Below are 25894 nucleotides of genomic sequence, written 5' to 3' on the forward strand. Positions count from 1 at the left end.
ATCTTTATATGTATCCCCTTTTTAAAAATAAAGTTGTAAGAGAGAAAAAATTATTAAATCTAACCAACAATTATAAAATATAAATCATATCAAGTGTTTGCTCAGAAAATGAATGTACTCCACAGGCTATAGGCGAAATTTTGTGGAGATCACTATCCACACTTTAGGGCAATCAGGTGATGTTTCCATCTGCATTTAAAAAGGGGGCAGCGTTATAGATAAGACTGGAGGACAGATATCTGAATTAAAGTGTAATTGTGAGTTCCTTCAGTTATCCTGAAATTATTAGAAGTTTCATGCTGTGATGTCAAACTTAACAACCTGTATTTAATTAGAAAACTACTCCAGACATGATTACAGTAAGAAGAGCACTTTGTTCTCAAAATCTTTAAGCACTTCAGACTGAGGCCATAAAAGGCTCTGTTATCCCAGAACAGGAACAGGGGTATGCAGATGACATAACAATGAGGTGTGTTGGCGGGGATTCTAATGAACAGTTGTATAGAGGATATTTCTAGAGCATCAGATGCATGCAGGATGGAAGGTTAACATAGATATTCCACTGCTTGCTTCAAGTCGTAAATTGTGAACTACATAAATAAGTATTCATTAACAGAGTAGTATAATACCTCCTTAAACATAAGGTAGAAAAACCCTCAGGGCCTCACAGAAGGGGAGAAACTCACATGGTTTAATGAGCAGTGTGTCTACCTTATTAGCATGCAAATTTGCATCTTCTGTAATAATACAGTAAGCATGTAAAATACTTGTGGTAAAATAATTTTTATGATTTACTACCAACAGTTCCGTAATTCATATGCGTACTTAGTATGCTTCTGGACTATAACTACGTTAATTTTCTCAGGGGAGGAGGTAAGTTTCTCAGGTAGAGAGGTTGTGAATTGGAAGTTTCAGAAGCTCTTATTTAAGAGAATATTTTTTATATGTCCGTCACAGACACATAATGATCAAATTCATGGTAGCTGTATGCACCACACTTTCATAAGAGTATGGTGTAGCTAGTGGATGGAGTAGGGTTTATACTTTGCTGTTGCAGATAATGCAGCAAAGAAAAAAAGGAAAGAATTATGAAGGAATAGCTCCTACAGGATGGGAAAGAATCAACAAACTGAGATATATTTAAATCCTATTAACAGCTACAACAAAATGATCAAGAATACAGGAACACATTTTTTTTTGCATACAAACAAAATAATAAAACAAAGAAAAAAGAAGGGTTATCACAAATATCTATGAAAAATATTGGAAGTTCTACCTAGCAATCTGGAAGATGATTACACCGAAATTCTATTAAACCCTAAGAATAATAGATCCTTGAATTTATCACTAAATTAAGATAATAAAGAGAAATTACAATTATTTAAGCAATATCATTTTATATATTATAAGCTTAAATATTCTACAAATAAGTATTTAATGCACTCTTACTAAGAGCACATCATATACAAACATTTAATTCATATTACTTTTAAATAGATGGTTAAAATATTAATCTTGGTAACCACATTATAATATTTTATACATCTCTAGGATAAAATTAGAGTGGTTAAAAGCCTTATCAGTGGTAAGGAACCATGAATTTGTGATGATAAATGTAACTGAAAAAAGTATTAAAGGCTGTAAGTACCTAGTAATGCATGACCTACTTACAAACTAAAACTTTCTTTTTTATTTTTTTACTGTTATTTTATTTATTTACATTTCAAATGTTATCCCCCTTTCCAGTTTCCACTCTGAAAATCTCCTGTCCCACCTGCCCACCCACCTTCTTCTATGAGGGTGCTCCCCCACCCAGGTACCCACTCCCACCCCCATCACCCCAGCATTCCTCTATGTTGGCCCTCTCAGCCTTCACAAAACCAAGGGCCTCCTCTCCTCTTGATGGGAGATAAGGCCATCCATTGCTCCATATGCAGCTGGAGCCATGGGTCTGTCCTTGGGTATTCTTTGGTTGATGGTTTCAAGCCATAACAATATAGATGTGGATGCTTGCAGCTAACTATCAGACTCAGCATGGGGACCCCAATGAAGGTGTTAGGGGAAGGTTTGAAGGAACTGGAAGGGTTTGCAAGCCCATAGAAAGAACAACAATATCAAGGAACTATACCCCTCCAGAGCTCCAAGGGACTAAATCAAGTAAAAATTTCGGTTGGTTCCCATAAAAGTAGTATGTGAGCATCTACTACAAATCTATAACATATAATGTACACTTGCTGAAATCAATTAATAGTTGTGGACGCATCCTTGACAGAAAATATGTAAATGTCATGTCTGCAACATGCTAAACTTATGCGTTACATTGTCTTGTGAACTAAAGCAATAGTTAGGTGCTTTTCAGAGCCACTGAGCTTACTAAATTTAAAAAAAAAAAATCTTGAAAATGCCAGTAGAGACAAAAATATGAAGCACCAAAAAGTCTTCACCAGTCCTTCTCCATAGCTTAACCTGTTCAATTTATTGGTCATGGTTACTAAACAAATGTATGACTATGTGGATATTTCGTGGTACAGGCATTTTATTCATAAGCATTTAGATATTTTATGGTATGATTATGTTCACATCTCAACAAGACAAGTTATATGAAATATCTATTATTCATAACAGTCAAAAGCACTACTCATAAATACACAAAGCTAGAAAAATGCACATGTATCTATCAACATTGGAGATGACAGGTTGCAATAAATTATGCTTTATCACACTTTGTTGAAGCAAAAATTGGCAAACTATCATAAAGAATGGATGTCAACAACCTTGTCATGTTTTGGGAGTGTGATGAATGTGCTGAATGAGTACTTGTAAGCTGGTGCTTCCATGTTTTCTATTCCTTATATTTCTGATATATGCAGAACACACACACACACACACACACACACACACACACACACACACACGCATATATATTTGAATTGGTTAATGAATTTTTTCCTGAATTGTGTTTCTTTTTGAGTGTCTCCAGTACCACAGTATCATCTGTTTTTACAAGTGGCCTGAGAAAAATTTACAAGTCTCCATAGCTGATAATGATGCTCCTGTGATACATTGTTTGTAAATGATCAGGAAGAGTAGTTTCTCTCATATTAGCTTGTCCACATTGCTTTGGAAGCTGTATCAAATGCAGGGGAGGGTGGGCAATCACTGAGTAAATAGAGACATGTAAGAAAGCCAGTGACATAGGACTGCATAGAATCTTGTAGCTCAAAAACAACAACAACAACAACAACAAAAACATGGTTTCCCTTCAGTTGAACTGAAAATCAAGACAGCTTCTAACATAAAATACATCAACTAGGATAAAGATCAATTTTCAAATTTCATAGTTTCAAAATCAGGAGTGTCTAATAGACAATAAAATGGGGAAATATTCAAAACAATGGTAAGTTCACCCAAAAAGCAGTAGTGGCATATAATAATTTCATTGTGGTGCTCAAGCATAAACAAAAGCTAGAATAACATTTGAGACTATGTGTATTGCTAGGTAGTTATATGCACAGATCTTACTTACGTCCTTAGTATAATTTAGTGAGTGCAATTTCAATTAAACTCCCAGTAGGTGTCTACAGAAATCTAACATTATAATTCTAAAATTCATTGAGGAGAAGCAAAAGCAAAACAATATTAATAAGACAAGAATCAGAAGAGCTGAATGGGACTAACTCAGGAAGAATGATGACATAGAAAACAGCTTTAATGTTTAAATCATTTTTCTTTGAAACAGACCTTTTTATAAATAAATCAGAATTATACAACAAAAATATGTCTCTTTATTTACTTATTGACAGATTAATAATTGCTTGATAGGTGATTCTGATATACTAATAGTAGATATACAAATAGATAGCGGGTAGATAAAAGATATATTGATAAATGATAAGCAAAGAGATGATAGGCAATTGGTCCTTTAATGATATGGAAGAAATAGATAATAGGTAAACAGGTAGATGGTAGACAGATAGATAGATAGATAGATATTTAGATAGATAGATAGATAGATAGATAGATAGATAGATAGATAGATAGATAGATAGAAAATAGATATAGATAAGTAGATAGTAGATAGATAGATAAATAGCTAGACACATCAATACATAAATAGACAGCCAGTAGATAAAAGATTTATTGATAGATGATAATCAAAGAGATGATAGACAGTTGGTCCTTTAATGATACAGAAGAAATAGATAATAGGTAAATAGTTAGATAGGTAGTAGGTATGTATATATATATATATATATATATATGGATAGACAGATAGATAGGGATAGACAGAAAATTGACAGATAATTAAACAGTAGATAATAAATAAGAGATAAACAAATGACAAATAGTTAATAGTTATGAATTATTAAGAGGTATTTTACCTCTCTCAATAACATCGACATATTTTTATATAGAACAATTATCATAAGCTATATAAATAATGAGTTCAGGAATATATTACAAAATTATTGTAGTTTCTTATGCATGAAACCTGTGGCATTTGATAAATTACAAGTAAATTCATTTTCAGATAGACCCATTAAAAAAAAGTTAAAATACATTTGCTATTGTGGGATATAAATAGGACTAGATTCTTCTAAAAGGAAAAAATGTGCAAGAAATTGGGAGAAGAGGCTTTCTACTTTAAGAAAGGTCCAAGGCAGAGAATATTCCAGCAGAGTTTCAGAATCTAACCTGAACCAGCTTGAATTTTTATCAAGATTACATAATTGTGCCACAAAAATAGTATTTCCATCACTACCCATTCTGCAGTACTCTGTTATGACAGTCTTAACAAATGCAAAATATAACCTGACTTAAAAGGAAGAACTGACTCAGAAATTTATGAAAATGAAACCATTATCTCCCAAAGTAACTGAAAAGTATGTTATAAAGTCGCTGTTAAGTCTGTGTTGGCTAGCATTTGTCAACTTGACACTGGCTAGAGCTTTCTGAGAAAAAGACCACAGCTAAAAAAATTCCTCTATAAATCTGTTCTGATGGCAAATATCTGAAACATTTTCTCAATTAGTGATTAACATGGGTGGGACCATTTCACAGTGAGCAGTGCTACCGCTGGGGTTGTAATCCTTGGTGCTGTAAAATGCTGGCTGCATACCCTGTGAAGGAAGGGCAGTAATCAACATCTTTCTGTTGCTTCTGTACCAGTTCTTGCTTCCACATCTCCACCTTGAATTCTCACTGAAGGCTGGGAACTCTTAATAAACTAATGGAATTGAAGATGATTGCAACCTTTATTAAAAATAGCAAGAGAAATAATACTCTTAATTTAATGTAATGAAATATCATAAGAAACAAGCAAAGAGAAATATTGAGTATCTATACATGTTACGTAGAGAAGGAAGAAGCGATAGACGGTAAATTTTATGGGATGCAGGATGGACATCCCATTCTAAATTCATAGCCATGTCAGCACTGTTGTTCTGGTGTCAGTTTATTTTTAGAGGACTGGCTGAGTCACCGGGGGCTCTGAGCTGACTGCTAGGCTACTTCCATAATAGCATCTCAACCTTGAAAATGATTTATTCTCTTATTGACTCAGTTATTTCAACTGTAAAATGGGGTTAGCAGGAGAGACTACCCTCCTAGAGTTCTTTTGAAAGTGAAATGAGCTCTACCATCTTTCATGCAAAACAATGTCAATGGGTTTTATTTGTTAATTTGATTTATAATACACTACAGGTTAATCTGGGGCCATGTTTATTTTGTAAAAGAAACCACAGACATGAAATGACAGTGTACATTTGGGCGAAACAAAGATGAACTGTTATTATTATTATTATCATTATTATTATTATTATTATTATTATTATTATTATTATTATTATTATTATTTTGGTTCATAATCTTGTCAGTCTGACCTATGAACCCTGGTGACACTCTATGTGTATGATCATTGACTAATCATTTTATTGTAAGTTCTGTGTCAGGGCCATTGTGGGGTAATATTCTTCTTACCTAAGATCCACTCCAATTTCCTTCTGACAGTAAGAAGCTGAAGGGTAGTAAAAACCTTCATTTATCAAATTTTAAAAAAGACAAAAATTATCACTGAAACCTACTCAGGATGAGCTAAATTTTCTAACCATTGATAAACACCATAAGGTAAATTATTCTTTTATAATTTGGTAAAACTCCCATGAAGTTTATTAAAACCTTTTTAGGAATAAAGACATTATACATTACACATTTTTAAAACCTTATTATTTGTATTGGGGTCAAATCTTTGTATAAACCATACAACTTAACACAAAAGACTGTGTTAAGCCAGTATTTTTGTCATCGTTGTTGTTGCAGAAAATCTAATATTTATAAAAGTCAGTACTCACTTCTGCAAGTTTACAACTGAATAAAATCACCTTTCACTCCACACTGCTCTGTGACTTCTTGGTGAAGAGCTAGTTCCAAAAGTTTCTGAAATCTGAAACACAGCAACATTACTAACCACCATATTCATCCAAAGTACACATAAAAGCAAAATAATTTTCAAGCTCAAGTTTTGTATTCATTTTCTTTCCTCTGATGTATGAAAGCTAGTCATCTGCTTCCTGTTTATTTGTATGGAATGTAGTCAGGGACCCTAACCTGGACCACAACATGTTGGTTTCATTGTCTACATCTCATTCTTCAAAAGCTTTGCCCTCAACTGTTAGGTCAGAAAACTCTTTTCAAACTACAAATCTTACCTTGTCTCTGCCTGACTAGAACATTTTTGGTTAATCCCTTATACTCCAAATAAGTACTTGAGTCTTAACCATCACTCCAAAGGCTGACATGTCTTCCCTACCCACCCCCACTTCCACATTTATTGTTACTGATATTTTACAAGTACTTCTCCCTTTGTTTCACTAATTCATACTTACTATAATAATATCTTTTGTATTTTCTTAGGAAGTCTTCTTTGGATTTTTTTTTTTTTTTTTTTTTTTTTTTTTTTTTTTTTTTTGCTCTCTTACTACATGTTCCAATTAATCACTCTATTGGGTGTAGGTTTTGGGGGAATGGGTTGGTTGGGTTTTGTTTTCTACTATAAAATGCTTTTTTTGCCCCTTATGCTCACAAACACACACAGAAAAATCATATATAATTCATGATGAGCTTTGCCTTGTATGTAAACTTTATCTTTTTTGTCCAGGGATCCCTGGAATTTCTGTGTTCATATACGACTTTCATGATGGTTTTCTTCTACCTCTCATGCCTTTAATGCATAGTAGTGGTTCTTGGACATATTTGAAAGAGCGGTCATTTCCCTCAGGTTTCCTTCTCTGTGGACCAAGGACGAAATCAGGGCCCTGCTCTCTATCTGGCTCTATCTTCAAATGTATTTGTCAGTATGAAAGCCCACCTAAGTTTCTGGGGTATTTCCCCCAAATATTTGCAACAGATATTCAATGGCTAGGGAAAAAATAGTGATATTATGGAATCTGTCTCCTTTCTAAACTAAACCTGGTAAATTAAATTTGTGTGCACAGAAATACTGCCGTGGGAACCCTCAGTCTGAATAGTTGTCTCTGAATGTGAAGTCTTTAATATAGAAACGCCATTAAAGTTTCAGTCTAGTTTCCTGAAGCTCTCAGGCTTTCCGGTCATGCCTGAGGCCAGATGGAAATGTATAGAGGGCTCTCACACCTTTATTTTTTTTTCTGTGTTAGACAGGACTATGAAGAGCTAGAGAAGCAGCTGAAGGAAGTCTTTAAGGAGCGCAGCACAGTCCTGCGGCAGCTGACAAAGACATCCAGAGAACTCGACGGGATCAAAGTCAACCTTCAGGTGAGTTGGACACGAATGTTTTCAGTAGCAGAGGAGACCGTTCGCCCCCACGGGACTGATATGCATTTTTAAACAGCTTTCTCTACACCTCTGGGTTTGACCACTCCAGTTATTATTTATTATTATTTGAGCTTGCAGATGAAATAGGCTTTGAAATGGTTCAGAGACCTGCAGTTTCCAAACATCAGAAGGAGAAAACTGTGTTTGGAAAAAGCCATCAGTTCCTCCCACCTTCCAAGACCAGTTTGACCCCTGTGTTCTTCTCCTTTAAAATGATGAAAAGGTATTATAGGAATGAGATATTTGGAAGAGAATTTTAGGTTTTCCCTAGGACATCTCTAAACATCTTTTGAACAAATTCTTTTATAGAAATGGATAAAGGTCATACAAGGGAGACTACCATGTTTCAAACAAGACAAAATGCAAGAAAGGTCTAGTTCAGATAAAAATCTTCTGGGGGGAGTTGATTTTAGGTTTTTACAGACCAGGATTTTATGTGTAGCCTTGGATGTCCTGGAACTCATTCTGTAGACCAGATCTGCCTGCCTTTGTTTCCCAAGTGATGGAATTAATGGCATGTTCCACCCACCACCTTCCAGCTAAAAATCATTTTAAAACACCTGAGAGCACTTCCTTTCTCCTGTGAATGTACATTTTTATTATATTGAAAAGTAGGTTTTTTTCATGCAATATATTCTAATTATGGTTTAGCCTCCCCTGACTCCTACATGTTTTTGATAATCTCTCCTCCCATCAAGATTGACCCCCTCTATCTCTTGGGAGAAAACAACCAGAATCAAGAGATAATAGTAAAATAAAGCATAATATAGTAAGATTAAAAACAAACTAATCAGAACAGGACAAATACAAAGTAAATGAAAGGAGCCACGGGAAAAGGACAAGAAACACTTATGGACACAGATACACACATGTCCAGACCCACAGGTATACAGCAAAACCCCAATGCCAGAAGTCACAAGATATGCACAATGGTAAAAGAAAACCATTATGAGATACAACATTCTGAGATAGAGAACAGTACTTTGATGTCTGACTTTTCATATGGGATTCACTGAATACCTACCATATTCTAAATTCTTTAGTGGCATTTTGTGAGGTAATTATTTTAATAAATATAGAAGATGGTACTATTGATGTGATTTTTCCTGCATAAACAATATTGTCTAGAGAAAGTTATTTGTTTTTGAAAGTCAGGAAGGACTCTAGAGTTTAAATACAAGCTCTTTAGCTTCAGAGCCTTTCCACATACCACAGAAATGAGACTGTGTTTTATCTTGATCCTCAAAGTCTTTATAATATGCAGAGGATATGTTGTTTGGTAAGAAAGAAATTGCGCTGTTGCAGTCAGTCATGAGTTCATTGACTTTGGTCCAACTCACATATTGAGTTATTTTTATATAGCTCATATTTGATTTACATATAAAAACCAATCTTTTATAGCTCCCAATGCAATGTTTAGAACAAGCATACATTTAACCTCATGTTGCAGAAGTTGTGCTGCATGTTGAGAGAGTAAACTAGCCCCTTCCCCATAGGATGTGCTGACAGGTAGAAGGATTAGGAAATTCATGGGACATAGAACTATACATCCAGGCATCAAATTTATAAAACTAGATAGGAGGATTCAAGAGGCGACAGATCAATTTTGTTTTATTTGGGAAAGCCGAGGCACAGATTATTAAGAAGAAAATTAACAGGTAAACAAGCCTGAGAGGAATAATCCAGACACCTGTCTGTTCTCAGGGGGGATGGAACATCTGGTACAGAAGCATATGGTGAAATGCCCTGGAGTGGCCAGTGATTAGTCTTCCCAAGACTGTTTCCTAAATCAAAATATCTCCTTATAAACTAGAATTTGTTGCTTAAGAAAAGTTTCTATGGAGCTATATTTTTTGAAATGATGAAAAATAATCATCCCTGAAATGTAGTTACAACTTTGAAAACGATTATTTTTGAGGTTGTTGTTTTGTGGTACATGCCACACATGATGCCTCCCATTGTTTATATTAACAAATCCTTTTAGCAAACTCTCCATAAAATTAGCATGGTATTGCTTTCCTTATAAAATCAAGAGCAGAATGCTTAACTAGATACAGGATGTGGATAAGTCATTTTCATACAGAGAGTGACATTGGATTTCAAACTTAAATAAATATATAACTTTGCTTTATGTGAGTTTTCCTGACCAAATGCTAAAAAAAATGTCTATGTGTTCCAAACAGAGAATTAGCAGCAGCCCACAGAAGTATCCCACATAGTATAACATAAAGAATAGTACTCTGAGATATGACTTTGCACATTGCATTCACCTACCATATACTAAATCTTCCATATGATTGCATGGTATTATTTTATATATAAATATATGAAATGGAGCTCTTGTCATTTTTTTTCTTGATGAACTGATGAGTTAAATGGAATTAATTTACAAGAGTGTGGGAATGAACCAAGGCATGGGCTACAAGCAGCTACCCTCTCTCATCAACCTTAGGCAAATTCTTTTATTTTGCTTGTTTGCTTAAAAGACATGCTGTAGCTTTCTTGCTGGCCTCGAGAGCTGGCTATGAAGTCAGTGATGAATAGGTTCATCTGATCCTCATACCTCTAGGTCCTCAGAGATTGGATCATACATGTATCTTACTATGCACATTTGTTTAAATAGCACTGGAGCTGGAACCGGGAAATTTTTACACACTAGGCAGACATACTATTCGCTGCTGATCTGAGTTGAAAACATACCCTCTCTTCAATAAACTGATGTTATTAGGCCCAATTTGGGGTAAATAGGTCTGAAGTAATCACAGTCACTCTGAATTCAAATAACAGGCTTGTTCTGTCGAGATGGCAAAGTCCCTCAACACACATCAAACATGTACTTTTCATCTGTTTATTTTAGTATTTTACTGATTTTTGTTTTAATTTTTTTATATTTTTTCTTATTTCTTAAGAGTATTTATTTGTCTGTTTAATTTTATATGAATGAATGTTTTGCCTGCACATATCCTGGACACCATATGCATAAAGTATACATGGAGGCCAGAAGAAGGTGTTAGATTTCTTGGACTTGAAGTTAGTGATAGTTCTTAGCGCCTCTTGTATGCTTGGAGTCAAACTCTGGTCCTCTGGGAGGGAGAGAGTGCTTGTAATTACTCTTTCCAGATCCCTCTCAGATGTGTTGTTCCTTCTGTATATTCATTTGCATCTTAATGGAAAGTATAAAAAGCAGGAAAATCTAACTTTTGAAGATAGATTTCCAGGCTGTCTCTCTCCATAAAGTTATCCTGTGTGAAAGAAGAATGTAGGGGGATCGATAAATATGTTAGTCAATAAGTTTGTAAACCTACCTTCCTGTCACTAAAAGAGTAAGAATCATCACGAAAGAACTGTAGACTCTTCACAGGATGTTGCTGAAGACAAAGTACCTTTGTGAAATAGGTCTTCCATAGGTTATCCCTTGCTGACATCCAACTGACCCACAGGTTTCCTATTGCTGACTTGTGTGTGTAGGAGTTATTGAATCACAGCTTTGATTATGCACTCTAATTACTTATTTCCTCACCTCTATGTCTAGGATTTTTATTGGAACAGTTTTTAGTAAAAACCTTTCACTTTTCAATCTGCATTTTCTTCATAACACCCAAAATGTAGGCAATAGTCAATAATACATAACACATTTTAAATATCTTTCTACCCCCCTCACCCAAGTTAACAAGTAAATGAAAATGTCCCCTTAAGGACTCTCTAACTATTTTATTAAATTAAGAGATCATGGGGCTGGCTTTTTTGATCTATCAAGGTAGATGTACAATGTGCATTGATCAGTCAGTCTTCTATTGTCGAGATTTCCCACTTTAATTCCTTGTACTGCCCTATTTGTCTGTTAGCAGCAACTGTTTTCTGTAACTACATGGAGTGCTGCTTACTGGATACTTCCTAGAGAGACTGTCAGTCCTTGTGGGCTTAGGCCCTAGGTATCTCTGGTAAAGCTAACACTGTATTGAAGTTCTCTGTTGAACACAGGGCTGAAACACTCTTCAGGCAGCGGCATGCTTTACAAGTCTTTGCATAATTCAGGGTAGGTGTCTGTTAAATAAACATTAAGTAACAATGTACTCTCTGCTCCACTGTTGTTATTTTCCAACATTCACAGCTACTCTAGAGAAATGGCTGTTGCCTCTTTATTTAATCCTTTAATATCAAATATGACAGGTTACCCTATTAAACAGTTTGCTGAGTATAAATAAGATAGTTATTAGAAAAGGTTTAATATGAAAGATCCTTGTATAAGAAGTACTCGGGGACCATTTCTGGTCTAATTTGTGGCCTTTCCATCTTTAATTTACAAGTATCTAAGTAATAATGGCTGGAGTGTCATGTATTATTTCCTTAATACCTATGTAGAATGACAAGTCATAAAATTATGTGGTCCTCTATCTTTATGCCTCCTAACACATTACTTAGAAATAAGACATAGATATGAACAAACAAGCATGTGCCTTTGACTGCTTTCAACTTCAATCAGCATGTTCCCTCACCTATACAGGCCAGCTTCCCATGAGGCCTTCAGTCTGTTGGAGGATAAACATTAGAGGAACTGGAGACTGTATTTTTAAATTTCATTTTTAAAGAGACCCGGGAGCATATAAGATAGCTCAGTGGATTACGATACTTGCCAGTCAAGCCTGGTAGCTGGAGTTTCCTGTTTGGAAAACATGTAAATCTGGAAGAATAGTAACTTTACAAAGCTGTCCTCTGACCTGCACATCTGCATTGTAACACGTTTGACAACACACATTAAGTGAGCACACAGACAGACACACACCTAAAACACAGATTTTAAAGATTCTCTTAAAAAAAGAAAATGAGATATTTGCAGGATATTAATCTTTTCTCCAGTATCTGGTTAGCGTCAGCTCAAACTTACTTGTGTAATAAGAGGTGAACATGTCCTATTGTGTGTACCAGGAACCCCTGTGTACATCCCTGGCATCATCAGTACCTGAAGGGACTAACTTCTATATCTTCATTCAACAAACCAAATGCTTTCAAAACTGATAGTAAATAAAGAAAATATTAATACAAGTGAATGACAATGTTTTATCTTAATAAAATGCTTTTTCCTCATTTCTCTTTCAGTCTTTGAAAAATGATGAACAATCTTCCAAAACCGATGTTCAGAAGCTTCTGGAGTTAGGCCAGAAGCAAAGGTAAGAAGGGGGTTCTATATTAGTTTCTATTCTTTCTATTTTTCTTTAATTTAATACTTCCTCCCTACCCTTACCCCTGTTATTTTTACAATACTATTAAAATACAGCCAGCAAGTTTACCAAAACCCACCTTTTCTTCTTGTATACACTTGAGTGCATATGAGATTTTTACTGGACTTTGTGTTAATAGTTATCTCATAACAGATATAATTTCAGACAACTAGGCAAATTAGTTAAGCTAGAAGCAGTTACATAAATTGCTGTGACCTATATTCTTGGGATTTGAATTATGAAAACTTGTCTAATTCAATGTCTGCACAATTCTGTGCTGGCTTATTGATCAACAGCCAAAACCCTGTGCAAATGTCTAAGTCCTGACATCAGCCTGGGTCTCCACTGATGATCTTATGTACTGACTCTGAAACCTGTCATTTGACATTGACATGATTTCAGGTTAGGTTAATAATGTAGTTAAATTGTCAATGTCATGCATTACTCTTTATTATCTACAATGATGAGTTTTGGCTTTGCATTACTAGATGCTAATATTAAAATAATTTTATATCAATATTCACTTTTTTTCCATTTCTTTTAGCAAAAACAGTAAGTTAGATGCTTGGCAGTTTACCACCCAGTCTCCTACTGTCTAGGTGACATTTAGACTTTTTTTAACTTCTGTGTGTTTTGGGTTTCTTATCTATAAAACACAGTTAATTATCTTCATAACTGTTTGATTTAAAAAAGGAGTTTGAATGAATATAAAAACAGTGACCTCTTAAAAGTGGGAGTTTAATAGTCTTCCTATTCTACTGAGGTGTTTGAAGGGTTTGGAGTTGGTAGAATTTGGTCAAAATGATAAGATTTTATTTAAAAATGGAAAAGTTTGTGATAAATATTGAACAACATAGTAACAGTCTGACAGAGTATTTTTTCTAGAAAATTATGTCAACAAAAGGAGTAATTTGGGGATAAAATAAACTAAGAATTGTGGAAAATATTACTTTAACAAATCATTTCGTATCAATCAAAGCAAATGTATAAAAAATTAAAACCCAGAAAAATATCTGAATAAATCAAATCAGGTGTCATTGATTAACAAAGCTGGAGAGAGCTGGGTCTGAGACAAAATTTTTAAGGAGTGGCCCAGAGTGGATCTGTGACCAATATTGAGACCTCACAGTGGGTAGATATTCAGGGAGAGGAACATTTAATTTGAAGAGAATTCTTACAGCAACTCCATTTAGGATGAAAAGAATATGTCAACAGTGGAGAAGCCATGGTTCCAAGAAGACAAGAATGAATAGGAAATGAAGACTTATTTGTTAGAATCACATTAATTCAGAAAATTTAGCCTTTATCATAGGAAGGTACAAATAAGGTGCCCAAGGAAAAGAGTAATACTTTGCTTTGAATATATTTTCTTAGGTACCTGTGTCTGTTTTTAATAGCATGTGAAACCCTTAGGCCAACTGGGAGAAGGCCATTAAGTCCATACAATATATTTAAGTAATCATCTATACCTCTGCATTACCCACAAGCTCTCAGATGACTGAACATCTGTTCCAATAAAAAGATGAAGTAAAACAGATGTGCTGGTACTGAAATTTCAGAGTTTTATACAAAATTGGCAAACTTGTTGCAAATAAATAACTCATTTTGTGTCTACCATTAAAATCAACATAGAAATCTCAGGAAAATTTTAATTATAGCTATAGATAACTTCTTCAAAACCAAATTGAAATACCCTTCATGAACAAATAACAAATTAATAGAGTATTTCTATGTATCTGAGACAAATTTTACATGAATCTAGAGTATATGAGGTATGCATATATAGCTATTTAAAGAGGTAATTGGAAGAAGGTTATTTCTAACAATAGAGACCAAGAAGTATATGTATATATGTATGTGTCAAAGAGATGGAGGAACATAATAGATTGTAAATAGCAGATAAGTATTTGATAATGACATTAATAGATAGTGGATAGGTCAACTTCTATTGACTATTGAATAGTACATTTTAAAAATATATAGCAGCCTGAAGACCCTTGGGTTGATAAACATTAATCAATACTATATTATTACTAAAAATATGGAAGCAGAGAAATGGTCCTGGGTTTGTCCTCAAATGTGTTAAGAGTAAATGGGAAAACATACTTTATTTCTCTCTGGGTAGAGGGAAAGATGATTAGAAGCAACAAGGACTTAGAGAACTATAAGAGTATTGATGACTGGCATGTTCTATAAGATGCCAGAATGAAGATTGGGTGTCTTTGTCAGGGCTTCTATTCCTGTACAAACATCATGACCAAGAAGCAAGTTTTGGAGTAAAGTGTTTATTAAGCTTACACTTCCACATTGCTGTTCATCACCAGAGGAAGTCAGGACTGGAACCCAACGAGGCCAGAAAGCTGGATCTGATGCAGAGGTCATGGAGGGATGTCCCTTACTGTCTTGCTTCCTCTGACTTGCTAAGCTTGCTTTATCATGGAACCCAGGTCTACCAGCCCAGGGATGGCACCACCCACAATGTGCTGGTCCCTCCCACCTTGATCACTAGTTGAGAATCTGTCTTACACCTGGATCTCATGGATGCCTTTCCTCAATTGAGGCTCCTTTCTCCGTGATAACTCCAGCTTGTGTCAAGTTGACACAAAACCAGCCAGTACATTGGAGAGTGGCAAGCTTTTTCTCTGTAAGTTACTGATTGATATACCAGTTCATCATGACCTAAAAGTCATGTCTTGCTGAGAGAAAAATATAGATGAATACTACACAAAGAAGCGTCCCAATTCTTGCACATCATGGAAACCTGTACTAATATAGCCAAGCATGTGACAATCTCATTGCGTCACAGGACCCATACATTCTTAGGACTAGGGACTCAGTTCTGTGCTAAAAGAGTTGTGAAGCAGCCACACCTATGTTTATAGTTAAATCCCCCTGAATCAAGCAAGCCTGGTATCACCTCTCTCATAGTATAGAAACCGTAAGTCTATGAGGCAGGCATCTAAAGCTGGAGAACAGTGGCCTGGTTTAGGAAGATAGAAGAATGTGTAGTGACAGTTGGTTAGTAGGTATAAGGACTAGATGTCAGTCACACTTGGTAGCTCCACTCTACATATATATGCAAAGAATCCTCTCTTCCACCAGTTAAAATATTATATTTATTTATAGATGTTTATGCATTTTATTTTATTGTGTGTTTTGATACGTGTATCTATGTGTACCAAATGCAGAGCTAGTTCTCATAGAAGTCAGAAAAGGGCAGCTTGTTCTTTAGAACTTCAGTTATGGATAGTTGTGTGACACAATATGAGTGCTGGGAACTGAACCTGGATCTTTTCCCATGAAGAAAAAGTGTTTTTCACTCCCAGCCTTTCTCTCCAGGCCTTTTCTCTCAACTTTTACTAACAGGTACACTTATGGTGTTCACTAATCACCTTTAGATACAAGAATACAGGACATTTTTATTCCCTAATCTTCCATATTATAATTTTGTTAAATATATCACTCACTGTTTAAAACTAGCAATGGATAGTTTGAATATAAAATCTAGAATGAAAGGTAGATTATTTCTCTGAATGTATAATTCATATTCCAACCTGTAATTGAAGACAGTTTTCTTCCTTTCTCCCTAGTACGCTCCTTCCTTTTGTTTTCCATCTGTAGAGGTTGTATAATGCATTCCACACGTGAGGGTGCGCATGCTGTAGACACAGTGCCACCAACCCTCTATACACCAGTTTTCTATAAGATGCAGATATTGTACTTCGATTTGATAGATAATAATGTATGTCTGTCTATTGCATACAATTATATTTTATTTCATGCTATTTTGAAGTTAATCTTTACATATTATCATTATATATACATATATACATATATATATATATTATGTTACAAAATCTCTTTGTAAAAATATGGTATTCCACCCTTAAGGGTTCGTATATGTAACTCTCCCCCCAAAAAGATAGAATTTAGCTTTAGACTATGAATTAAGAAAAAATTTGACAGGGCATCCTGCTTAAAAAAAGTGTATGTGAAGTCTTGACGGTATTGGTTTTATGTTTGTTTGTTTGTGTGTTTAATGGATGTAGAATAAGTAATTTGCATTTCCAGGGTTTGTGCTAAACATTTGGTTTATTAGGTCATTTAAACTTTGCCACAGAAATACAAAATGTCTTTATTATTTTGCACAGTTTTAAATAAAGAAATTTAGGAGAAGGGAACTTTATCACTTATACAAATTATCAGAACTACTTTCCTCACAATTTATGGCAGAATTTAAACTAGTTTTGGTTCTCATGGAATGAAACAGTGCTCTGCTTTGTTTCTGTTGACCTTGGACAGCTTCTCTAGGCAAGGTCATATATCATACAAGTGCACTCTATTGTACCCACATGCACATGCATACTACGATCCAATATTTTTGAGATGATATTTCGTGTGATAAAAATCAAGTCAAATCAAGTAAATATTGTTAATCCAATATGCATGGATTCTAAGTTCCTAAGAGAAATACAAAAAATAATAATTTTAAGTTAGCACATAAAATACTGGTTTCCATCATAACATTTACACACACACACACACACACACACACACACACACACACACACACATACACACACACACACACACACACACACACACACACACACACACTATTCTTCATTCAGTTTTACTGCATTACTCTCATCTGTTCATATCCCCCATTCTTAAACTGAGAACCTTTCTTGGCTTACATCATAAATATGATAGACAATGTGATATTTGTTTTATTTACCAATCAGTGTTTTTTAAGGTAAATTCCACACATACTAATGATTTGGGGGCAAAATGTTTATGCATGTATAGTCATTTATTTTCTTTACTGTACCTGTGAAGCCATAATTAGAACTCACTGTCCTTCACTTACGATTCCATAAAAATTTCTCAGGAAAATAAAGTATATCTAAGCCAGAATGCTATGGAATTGCTGAATTATGATGATCAGAAAGTTACAATAATTTCATTTGGGAGTCTAAAATGACTTTTGACCCAGCATGTTCATGCCCTACATGCTGTTAGTGAAATTAGATTTTCAATTCAAATTAGTACATTGGGTTGATTGAACATATTTCATTGTTCACAATGACTCACACTGTGGGAGTCTTGTAAAAGACAGTAACAAGGCAATTTCCCTGAGATATAACCAGCTTTTAGCATTTTCATGAAAGACAGCACCTTGTTATCAGAGTATTGGGATGCATCTTTATGTATCTGTGTAGCCTTTCATAATTATAATTAACCATTCCTTAAATTTAGATAGATATACAAACTTCTTTTGTAAAGCTCGTAGAAAAAAGTGGAGTCATGTGATAGCTCCCCTTTCCTCTTTTTTTCTACTAACCTAGGGAAGAAATGAAGTCTCTCCAGGAAGCCCTGCAGAATCAGCTTAAAGAGACATCTGAGAAAGCAGAGAAACACCAGGCCACAGTGAGTGTGTTTATGTTTTTTCTTTGTCGATTAGCTTTGAGACAAAGAATTCACTTCTTTTTTTCACATTTCTATAATGATACACCTTTAAAAATGCAAAACTAAAGTCACCATGGCAGAAGCTTCAGTCACTTTGATCAGTATAATACTTTGCCATAATTTATAATAAGAAAAGATGAAATTTAATTTAGAGATCTTCTAGCTCCTATTATTTTCAATAAAGAAAGAATGAACCAAGAGGCAGATGAGGGAGGGAACTGGCTCAGGCTCACATTAATGGTTCATGGATGGGATGGAGACTGCACTGAAAGCTGGTTAGGCCTTGCAGATCTTTAAGCTGTCTCAGACAGCCACAGCATGGGATCACTCAGGGACAAGCCCATATACTATCTGTTCAGTTATCAGTCCTACAAACTATACATAAGGTAAGACACATTTTAATGAGACCATTGATGACCAAGATGATTTCCAAGATGATAGCCTCCTGACCTTCACACTTTGGTCCTTACATTGGTATGCAAATGAGGCAAGAAAATAGGCTCTCAAACAATGCTGGGATACAACATTGGGGTACAGATCTCAACTTTATTTCCAAGACCTGCTTTCATACCACTTACAAGAATAAGATTTCTATCTCATACATATTGCCTGAATCTGCTTTTTAAAATATAATAATATAAAGTGAAGTAGTACTCCATTGTGTAAATGTACCAAACTTTCTGTATCCATTCCTCTGTTGAAGAACATCTGGGTTCTTTCCAGCTTCTGGCTATTATAAATAAGCCTGCTATGAATATGGTGGAGCATGTGTCCTTGTTATATGTTGGAGCTTCTTTTGGGTATATGCCCAGGAGTGGTATAGCTGGGTTTTCAGTTAGTACTATGTCCAATTTTCTGAGAAACTGCCAGACTGATTTCCAGAGTGGTTGTACCAGTTTACAATCCCATCAACAGTTGAGGAGTGTTCCTCTTTCTCTACATCCTAGCCATCATGAAATCCTTAGGCAATTGTATGGAACTAGAAACTATCATTTTGTGACTAGAAAGCAGTTACAAAAGAACACTCATGGTATGTACTCACTTATAAGCAGATACTAGAACAAAAGGCTCAGAATACCCAAGAAATTTTTCACAGAACTTATGAAGCTCAAAGAGAAGGAAGGCCAGAAGGTCGAAGCCTCAGTTCTTCTTAGAAGGGAGAACAAAGTGCCTATGGGAGGAAATAAAGAGACAAATAGAGGAGCAGAGATTGGAGAGAAGATCATCCAGAGACTACCTCACCTGGGGATCCATCCCATATGCAGTCACTAAACCGAAGCACTATTGCTGATGCTAAGTAGTGCTTATTGGCAGGAATCTGATATGGATTCATCCTCAGAGGCTCTGCCAAAGCCATACTGATACTAAGGAAGATGCTTGCAGCTAACCATCAGATTGAACACGAGGACCCCAATGAAGGAGCTAGAGAAAGAACTGCAGGAGCTGAAAAGGTCTTCAACCCCAATGGGAACATCAAAAAGATCAACTAGCCAAACCTACCACAGCACCCAGGATTAAAACACCAACCAATAAATTCGCACGGAGAGACCAATGGCCCCAGGTGCATATGCAGCAGAGTATAGCATTTTCTGGCATCAGTGGGAGGAGAGGCTTTTGGTTCATCGAAGGCTCATTTTTCCAGTGTAGGCCAACTCCATGGTGGTAGAGGGTGGTTGGGAGGGGGAACATTCTCATGGAGGTAATGGGTAATGGGAGGGGGAAGGGGATAACATGAGAAATGTAAATACAAAGAATATCCAATAAAAATAATAGATTAGATAGATAGATAGATAGATAGATAGATAGATAGATAGATAGATAGATAGATAGATAGATAGATAAGTAGGTAGGTAGGTAGGTAGGTAGCTGGGTAGGTAGGTAGGTAGGTAGGTAGGTAAGTAGGTAGTCAACAGATTCAAATACATTACTGAGAATAGGGATCACTGGGTAGATCATGCCCAGGGCCCACATGGGGAAGGCAAGAGATGGTCACCAGGCAGAACTAGACAGGAGATTCCATTGTGAGGTCAGAGACAATGCAAGGTTGAGACAGCTAAAGAGGCTTATGGTAGGCTGGGTGAACATCTGTAGTAGCCACAAGACATAAGAACTACTCCATTTGTGGGTATCTATTCCTGAGGGCAGTTCTGGAGTGGTTTGGAGTCCTGCTAGAGCATTCTTCTCGCTGGTTGGTTATTTGAGAGCATGATCCTGAGAGTGCAAGACCTATTGTGGATACAGTGAGGGAGGAAAGAAAATAAAGAGGAGAATTTCAAATAAATTATTGAGCTAGACAGAATGAGGTTGGTCCTTGGTTGGCACATAGTTCTTTGAACAGACTCTGCAGTACCAATAAAATAAAGCCTCAGACTTAGGAACTAGAAACAAGATTAATGCAGGTATCCACCTTTGCCAATTACTAGAATCCCAGGCACTCTAAACACTGTAGTGAGCCTTTTATTTGTAAAGCTTCTAACAGTTTAGATAAGAGTGTAGAGCTTTCCTTCAGAAACTCAGTTTAGTTTGTCACCCAGGACAAGCTAACTCCTGAGGGCAGCCTTTCTCACAATGATTGTGTGCTCTGCTGTGTGCCCGGTTGTTTCTTGTTAAGGATTCCTCATTATCCCTTCCATCTGTCAAGATAACACACACTTGGATGGCATGAAAACACTCAGTGATTTTATGTTGGATGTTCTAATGCTTGGCTATCTGGACACCAAATATTTTTTAAAAGAATGGAGAAGTTTTAGTACCTGCCTAGTAATTTCGTTCCTCAATACCTAACCTAGGCTGTTGGATGGCTTTGTCTGAAATCCCATTTCTGCTTTGACCACAGACTTTATTTGAATTTATCTTGGGAAATTTAATCTGATAGAAAGCAATGGCCTTGAGAAGAGACATATTCTATTCACTATTTTCTCAGACCCTTGTAATAAAGCCATATCGTTTTATTGATTCTTTCCTAAAGAGTTATAACTCAGAGGAGGTAAATACCTCTCTTGCTAGCAGGCAGAGCAACTAACCCACAAACCATGGCGATTTCCACACTTTATGCAGACAGAATTTTGAGAAGAACACAGTTGCTTTTGAAAGAAGCAGAACAGAGACAAAATAACCAATTGTCTAAATGTCATGGATGCAGAGCATGGCCCCTATGTTCTAGCTAACATCCTCTCAGTACTTTCTTAAAGCCTTAACATCCTTATCCCTTTCCCAACATTTCTACTAAACCTGAAACTGTTTGCAAGAACTGTGTTGGCATGCTATTCTGAGGACAATTCCTATTGAACCATGTGTTTTGTGGACTTGATTAAGCTCTGCCAGTTTGCTTATTTATCCAATTAAAACAGGGTATAACATTAAAAGAATAAGGATTATATTAAAATATAATTATATCTGGCATATTGGCTATATTAGAAATAAAAGTAATATTCTGTCCTCCCCTCTCTGCTTACAATTTAACTCCTTATTCATATATTGCCATTTCATTTTTCCCAGACTCTCTTATTGACTACTTGGGATACTTATAAAGCTATTCATTAGGTAATTATGATTCTGTGCACATAATGGGTTCTAAGCAGGGTGGATAATGAATTGTAACTAACATCAAAATTGTAGACTAGTTCATAATGTTGGCTTAAGCATTATCAAGAATGCCATAGGATTTATATCTGACATTGGAATATTCAAATAATGTAGTCTATTCTTAATCATGTAGGATGTTTTAATGTTTCAGCTCTATATCATTATTAATCAAAATCATTTAATTGTACTGTCCATATACTACACATGGCTTTCAATAAGCTGCTCTTCCAGGCTAAAAATGAGCTGTATGAAACTGAGCTCAGATTCTGAGTCACAAAGGCCCTCTTATAGGAGTGAGCTGTATCACCTATGTAACAGTAATCACTGATGAAGTACTTCAAATTTTATCCTCATTAATAATTACAAGACAAATAAATTTTGGAAATGCATTGTATTTTCTCACATTTAGTCAGAACCTTTCTATTATTTACTATAATTGTTTTAAATATTTTAAAAGTCACATACTTCCCTATATTTATATTTACTTAGGCATATTAAAAGTGAATGTGAACACATTTTAGAATGATCATTTGTTGGATCTCTAACCATATATATATAACCAAATATATATATATATATATATGTATATATATATATATATATATTTGTGTTATAGCAAAAATATATATACTTTATGCATTGTATTTGTTGGAATATTATAAATAAAAAAGTATTTTCAATATAAGCTTTGAAATGATTAAATTTAAACTGTTAGTTTTAGGAGACTGGAATGATTTGAAGACCATATGACTTGCATAATTTCTGTACTGAAGTTTTAAAAAATGAGCACATTTATTCCCCAATGTAATGGCAAAAATTATGAAATATATGCATTACTAAAAGAGCAAGTCAGAGAATAAAGCAATAATTCTAGGTGACCAACTTCAAAGAAAGCCTTTCTAGAGATGACTCTGTGTGCAAAAAAGAAAGGACTCCTTTGGTTTTCTTTGCTCTTCCCTGCAAAGTGATAAGGAGATGAAAGAAAAGCCGTGGTGATAATACCAAGTATAACACAGTAGCTTTCCATTCCGACATCAGATTCCCAGAGTTGGAACTCTTATGCAAGTGAAGTTTCACGAGAAATGACAACTTGGACTCTTTGGAGACAGAGGAGTAAAAAGATCTCTATATGAATTGTGGTAAGAACACTGTATGTGCTACTCACACATAAAGATAACAAGAAATGGACTACTAAATGCAAGGACGAAAGCAAGTAAGCTTTCAAACTAATGAAAATTCTAATGTATTAGCAACCACAGTGAATTACAATAGTTTAACTACATTAACACTGAATCTTAAATAGGACAATAAAATTAAAAGGATGGGAAAATGTACATAAAATGTTAAATTTAATATTGAAAATATTACTATTTACATTGAGCAAATCATCATATACTACTCTGCCCTAAGCAGTACAATGTTACACATGCAGCTTCAAAACCCATTAATATATAAGCAATAACAATGTAGAGAAAATGATAAAATATTGTAAAAATATAATCAGTATAAATTATTAGAAATATGTAAAAAAGTCTCAATTTTTTGGACAGATAAAAATATGTTATATATTAGAGAAATAAGAAATGTTAAGGCATAAGTAATTCTATATGGCCAAGAATACTAATACTATATTGGAAGCTATTATGATTTATTATAATCACATTATTCATAGTATATAAATAATTCCTTAATTAAAAAATATAGACCAAATTTTTCAGTATCATTTATATTAATGAGGAATACAAATAAAAATAATAGTTTCCAAAGAAATACTTAGTGAAGATATTTCTTTAAATATGTATGGTAATGAAAGATAATTAATGCGAGTTCACTTGTTATTCTAAATGGTAAACAAATAATGGTGGAATTTTGCCAGATGTATTGTACAAAGTCAAATAAAGGCTTGAAGTGTGTATTAACAGAGGATGACAATGGCGTACAGAGCTAAACAAAAAATTCTCAATTGAGGAATAGCGAATGGCTGAGAAACATCTAAGAAGGTACTCCACATCCCTAGTCAGGGAAATGTAAATCAAAACAACCCTGAGATCCCACCTCACACCAATCAGAATGGCTAAGATCAAAAACTCAGATGACAGCAGATGCTGGCAAGGATGTGGAGAAAGAGGAACACTCCTCCACTGTTGGTGGGGTTGTAAACTGTTACAACCACTCTGGAAATCAGTCTGGGGTTCCTTAGAAAATTGGACATAGTTCTACCTGAAGAACCAGTTATTCCACTTCAGGTCATATGCCCGAGAGATGCTCCAACATGCAATAAGGACACATGCACCACAATGTTCATAGAAGCCCTATTTATAATAGCCAGAAGCTGGAAAAAAAACCCAGATGTCCTTGAGTAGATGAATGGATACAAAAATTGTGGTATATTTGCACAAGGGAATACTGCTCAGCTATCAGAAACAACTACTTTATGAAATTCCTAGGAAAATGAATGCATCTAGAGTGAGATAACCCAGTCACAAAAGAACAGACATAATATGCAGTCACTGATAATTGGATACTAACTCCAGAAAGCTCTGAATACCCCAGAAACAACTCACAAGCCATACGAAGCCCAAGAAAAACAGAGGCCAAAAAATGAAAGTCTCAGTCTTTCTTAGGTAAAAAAGAAATGTATAGCACCGTCTCAGAATGTGATATTTTTTTGGTATTCAAAAATCATTATGCTTAATTCATACTCACCAAAAAAACTGTTTCCATGTTACGTTCTGTCCTACATGTATTTACTTTATGCTTATGGTAACTAGTGGGATTTCAATGCATGCTTTCAAACCTCTAAAAGAATTAAGTACTGACAAAAAATATTCATATAGTGTTATGCCAAATGCCTTTAAAAATCTGTATATGTACCCCTCTTTTTAAAAATAAATTTGTAAAAGAGATAAAAAAATTAGTTGTCTTATAAAGTGTTCTAGTTATATTAAATCAAATGGTATCAAACTTAATAAATCAGCAAATTAAAAATGTTTATTCATGATAGGGAAAGTGGTTTTATAAAATGGAATCCAAGGATGGTTCAAATATTCACACTAGTAATGGAAGCATAAATGTAAACATTATGAAGTATAAAATCCTCATGATCAAGAGATGCACCAAAAAGGCACTTAATTCAATGCAAAGTCACTTCATGAATAAAGCTAAATAAATTAAAATAAAGAGGAGTGTTTGTTATCACTTACAGTATCTAAAACCCAATATTATATTTTATATGGAAAGGTTAAAAGCTTTCTGACTCCTGGATGATCACAAGAATGCTCATTTTCATAATTTTTTCCTCAACATGGTACAGGGAATTTCTTATAAATATGATCAGGCAAGGAAAAAGAAAAAAACATCCCAACTGGATAAGTCAAACTCAAAGAATTACTTTAGCAGATATTATAATCAAATATACAAAAACTTCGCTACCAGAAAGACGTTTAAGTCACGTTCAAGGGTATAAAACTCAAATGCAAATGTGAACAGTAGGCTCTTGTCCTAAGAATGAATTAGCAAATATGGATGATTTAGCGATGCTTTCCAATAGCTATGTTTATAAATGAATACATTTAACAAAACAGATGAAATATACTAATTGAGTATTATTTTAAAAAGTAGTTAGATAACTTAAAGAAATGCGGAGAAATCCTTCCGTTTTCATGATGGAAAGACTACACATTGTGAAACTCTTATACTGCCCAGGGGAAACTGCAGGTTCAATGAAATGTCTACCAAAATGCCTATTTTGAAAATGCCTAGGATAATCT

General features: G+C 34.9%; 1 protein-coding gene across 1 annotated transcript in view; it reads left to right on the plus strand.

Annotated features, from left to right (window-relative positions):
• Positions 1–25894, plus strand: part of LUZP2 (leucine zipper protein 2) — a gene marked incomplete at both ends in the record, with an annotated part of 401913 nt that overhangs the window by 170537 nt on the left and 205482 nt on the right. Inside the window, 3 exons of the mRNA XM_080914040.1 lie at positions 7674–7791; positions 12949–13019; positions 18419–18500. Coding sequence (XP_080770166.1) covers positions 7674–7791; positions 12949–13019; positions 18419–18500 — 271 coding nt within the window. The remainder of the gene's footprint in view (positions 1–7673; positions 7792–12948; positions 13020–18418; positions 18501–25894) is intronic.

Source organism: Micromys minutus, assembly GCF_963924665.1.
Source record: "Micromys minutus genome assembly, chromosome: 3".
NCBI lineage: Eukaryota > Metazoa > Chordata > Mammalia > Rodentia > Muridae > Micromys > Micromys minutus.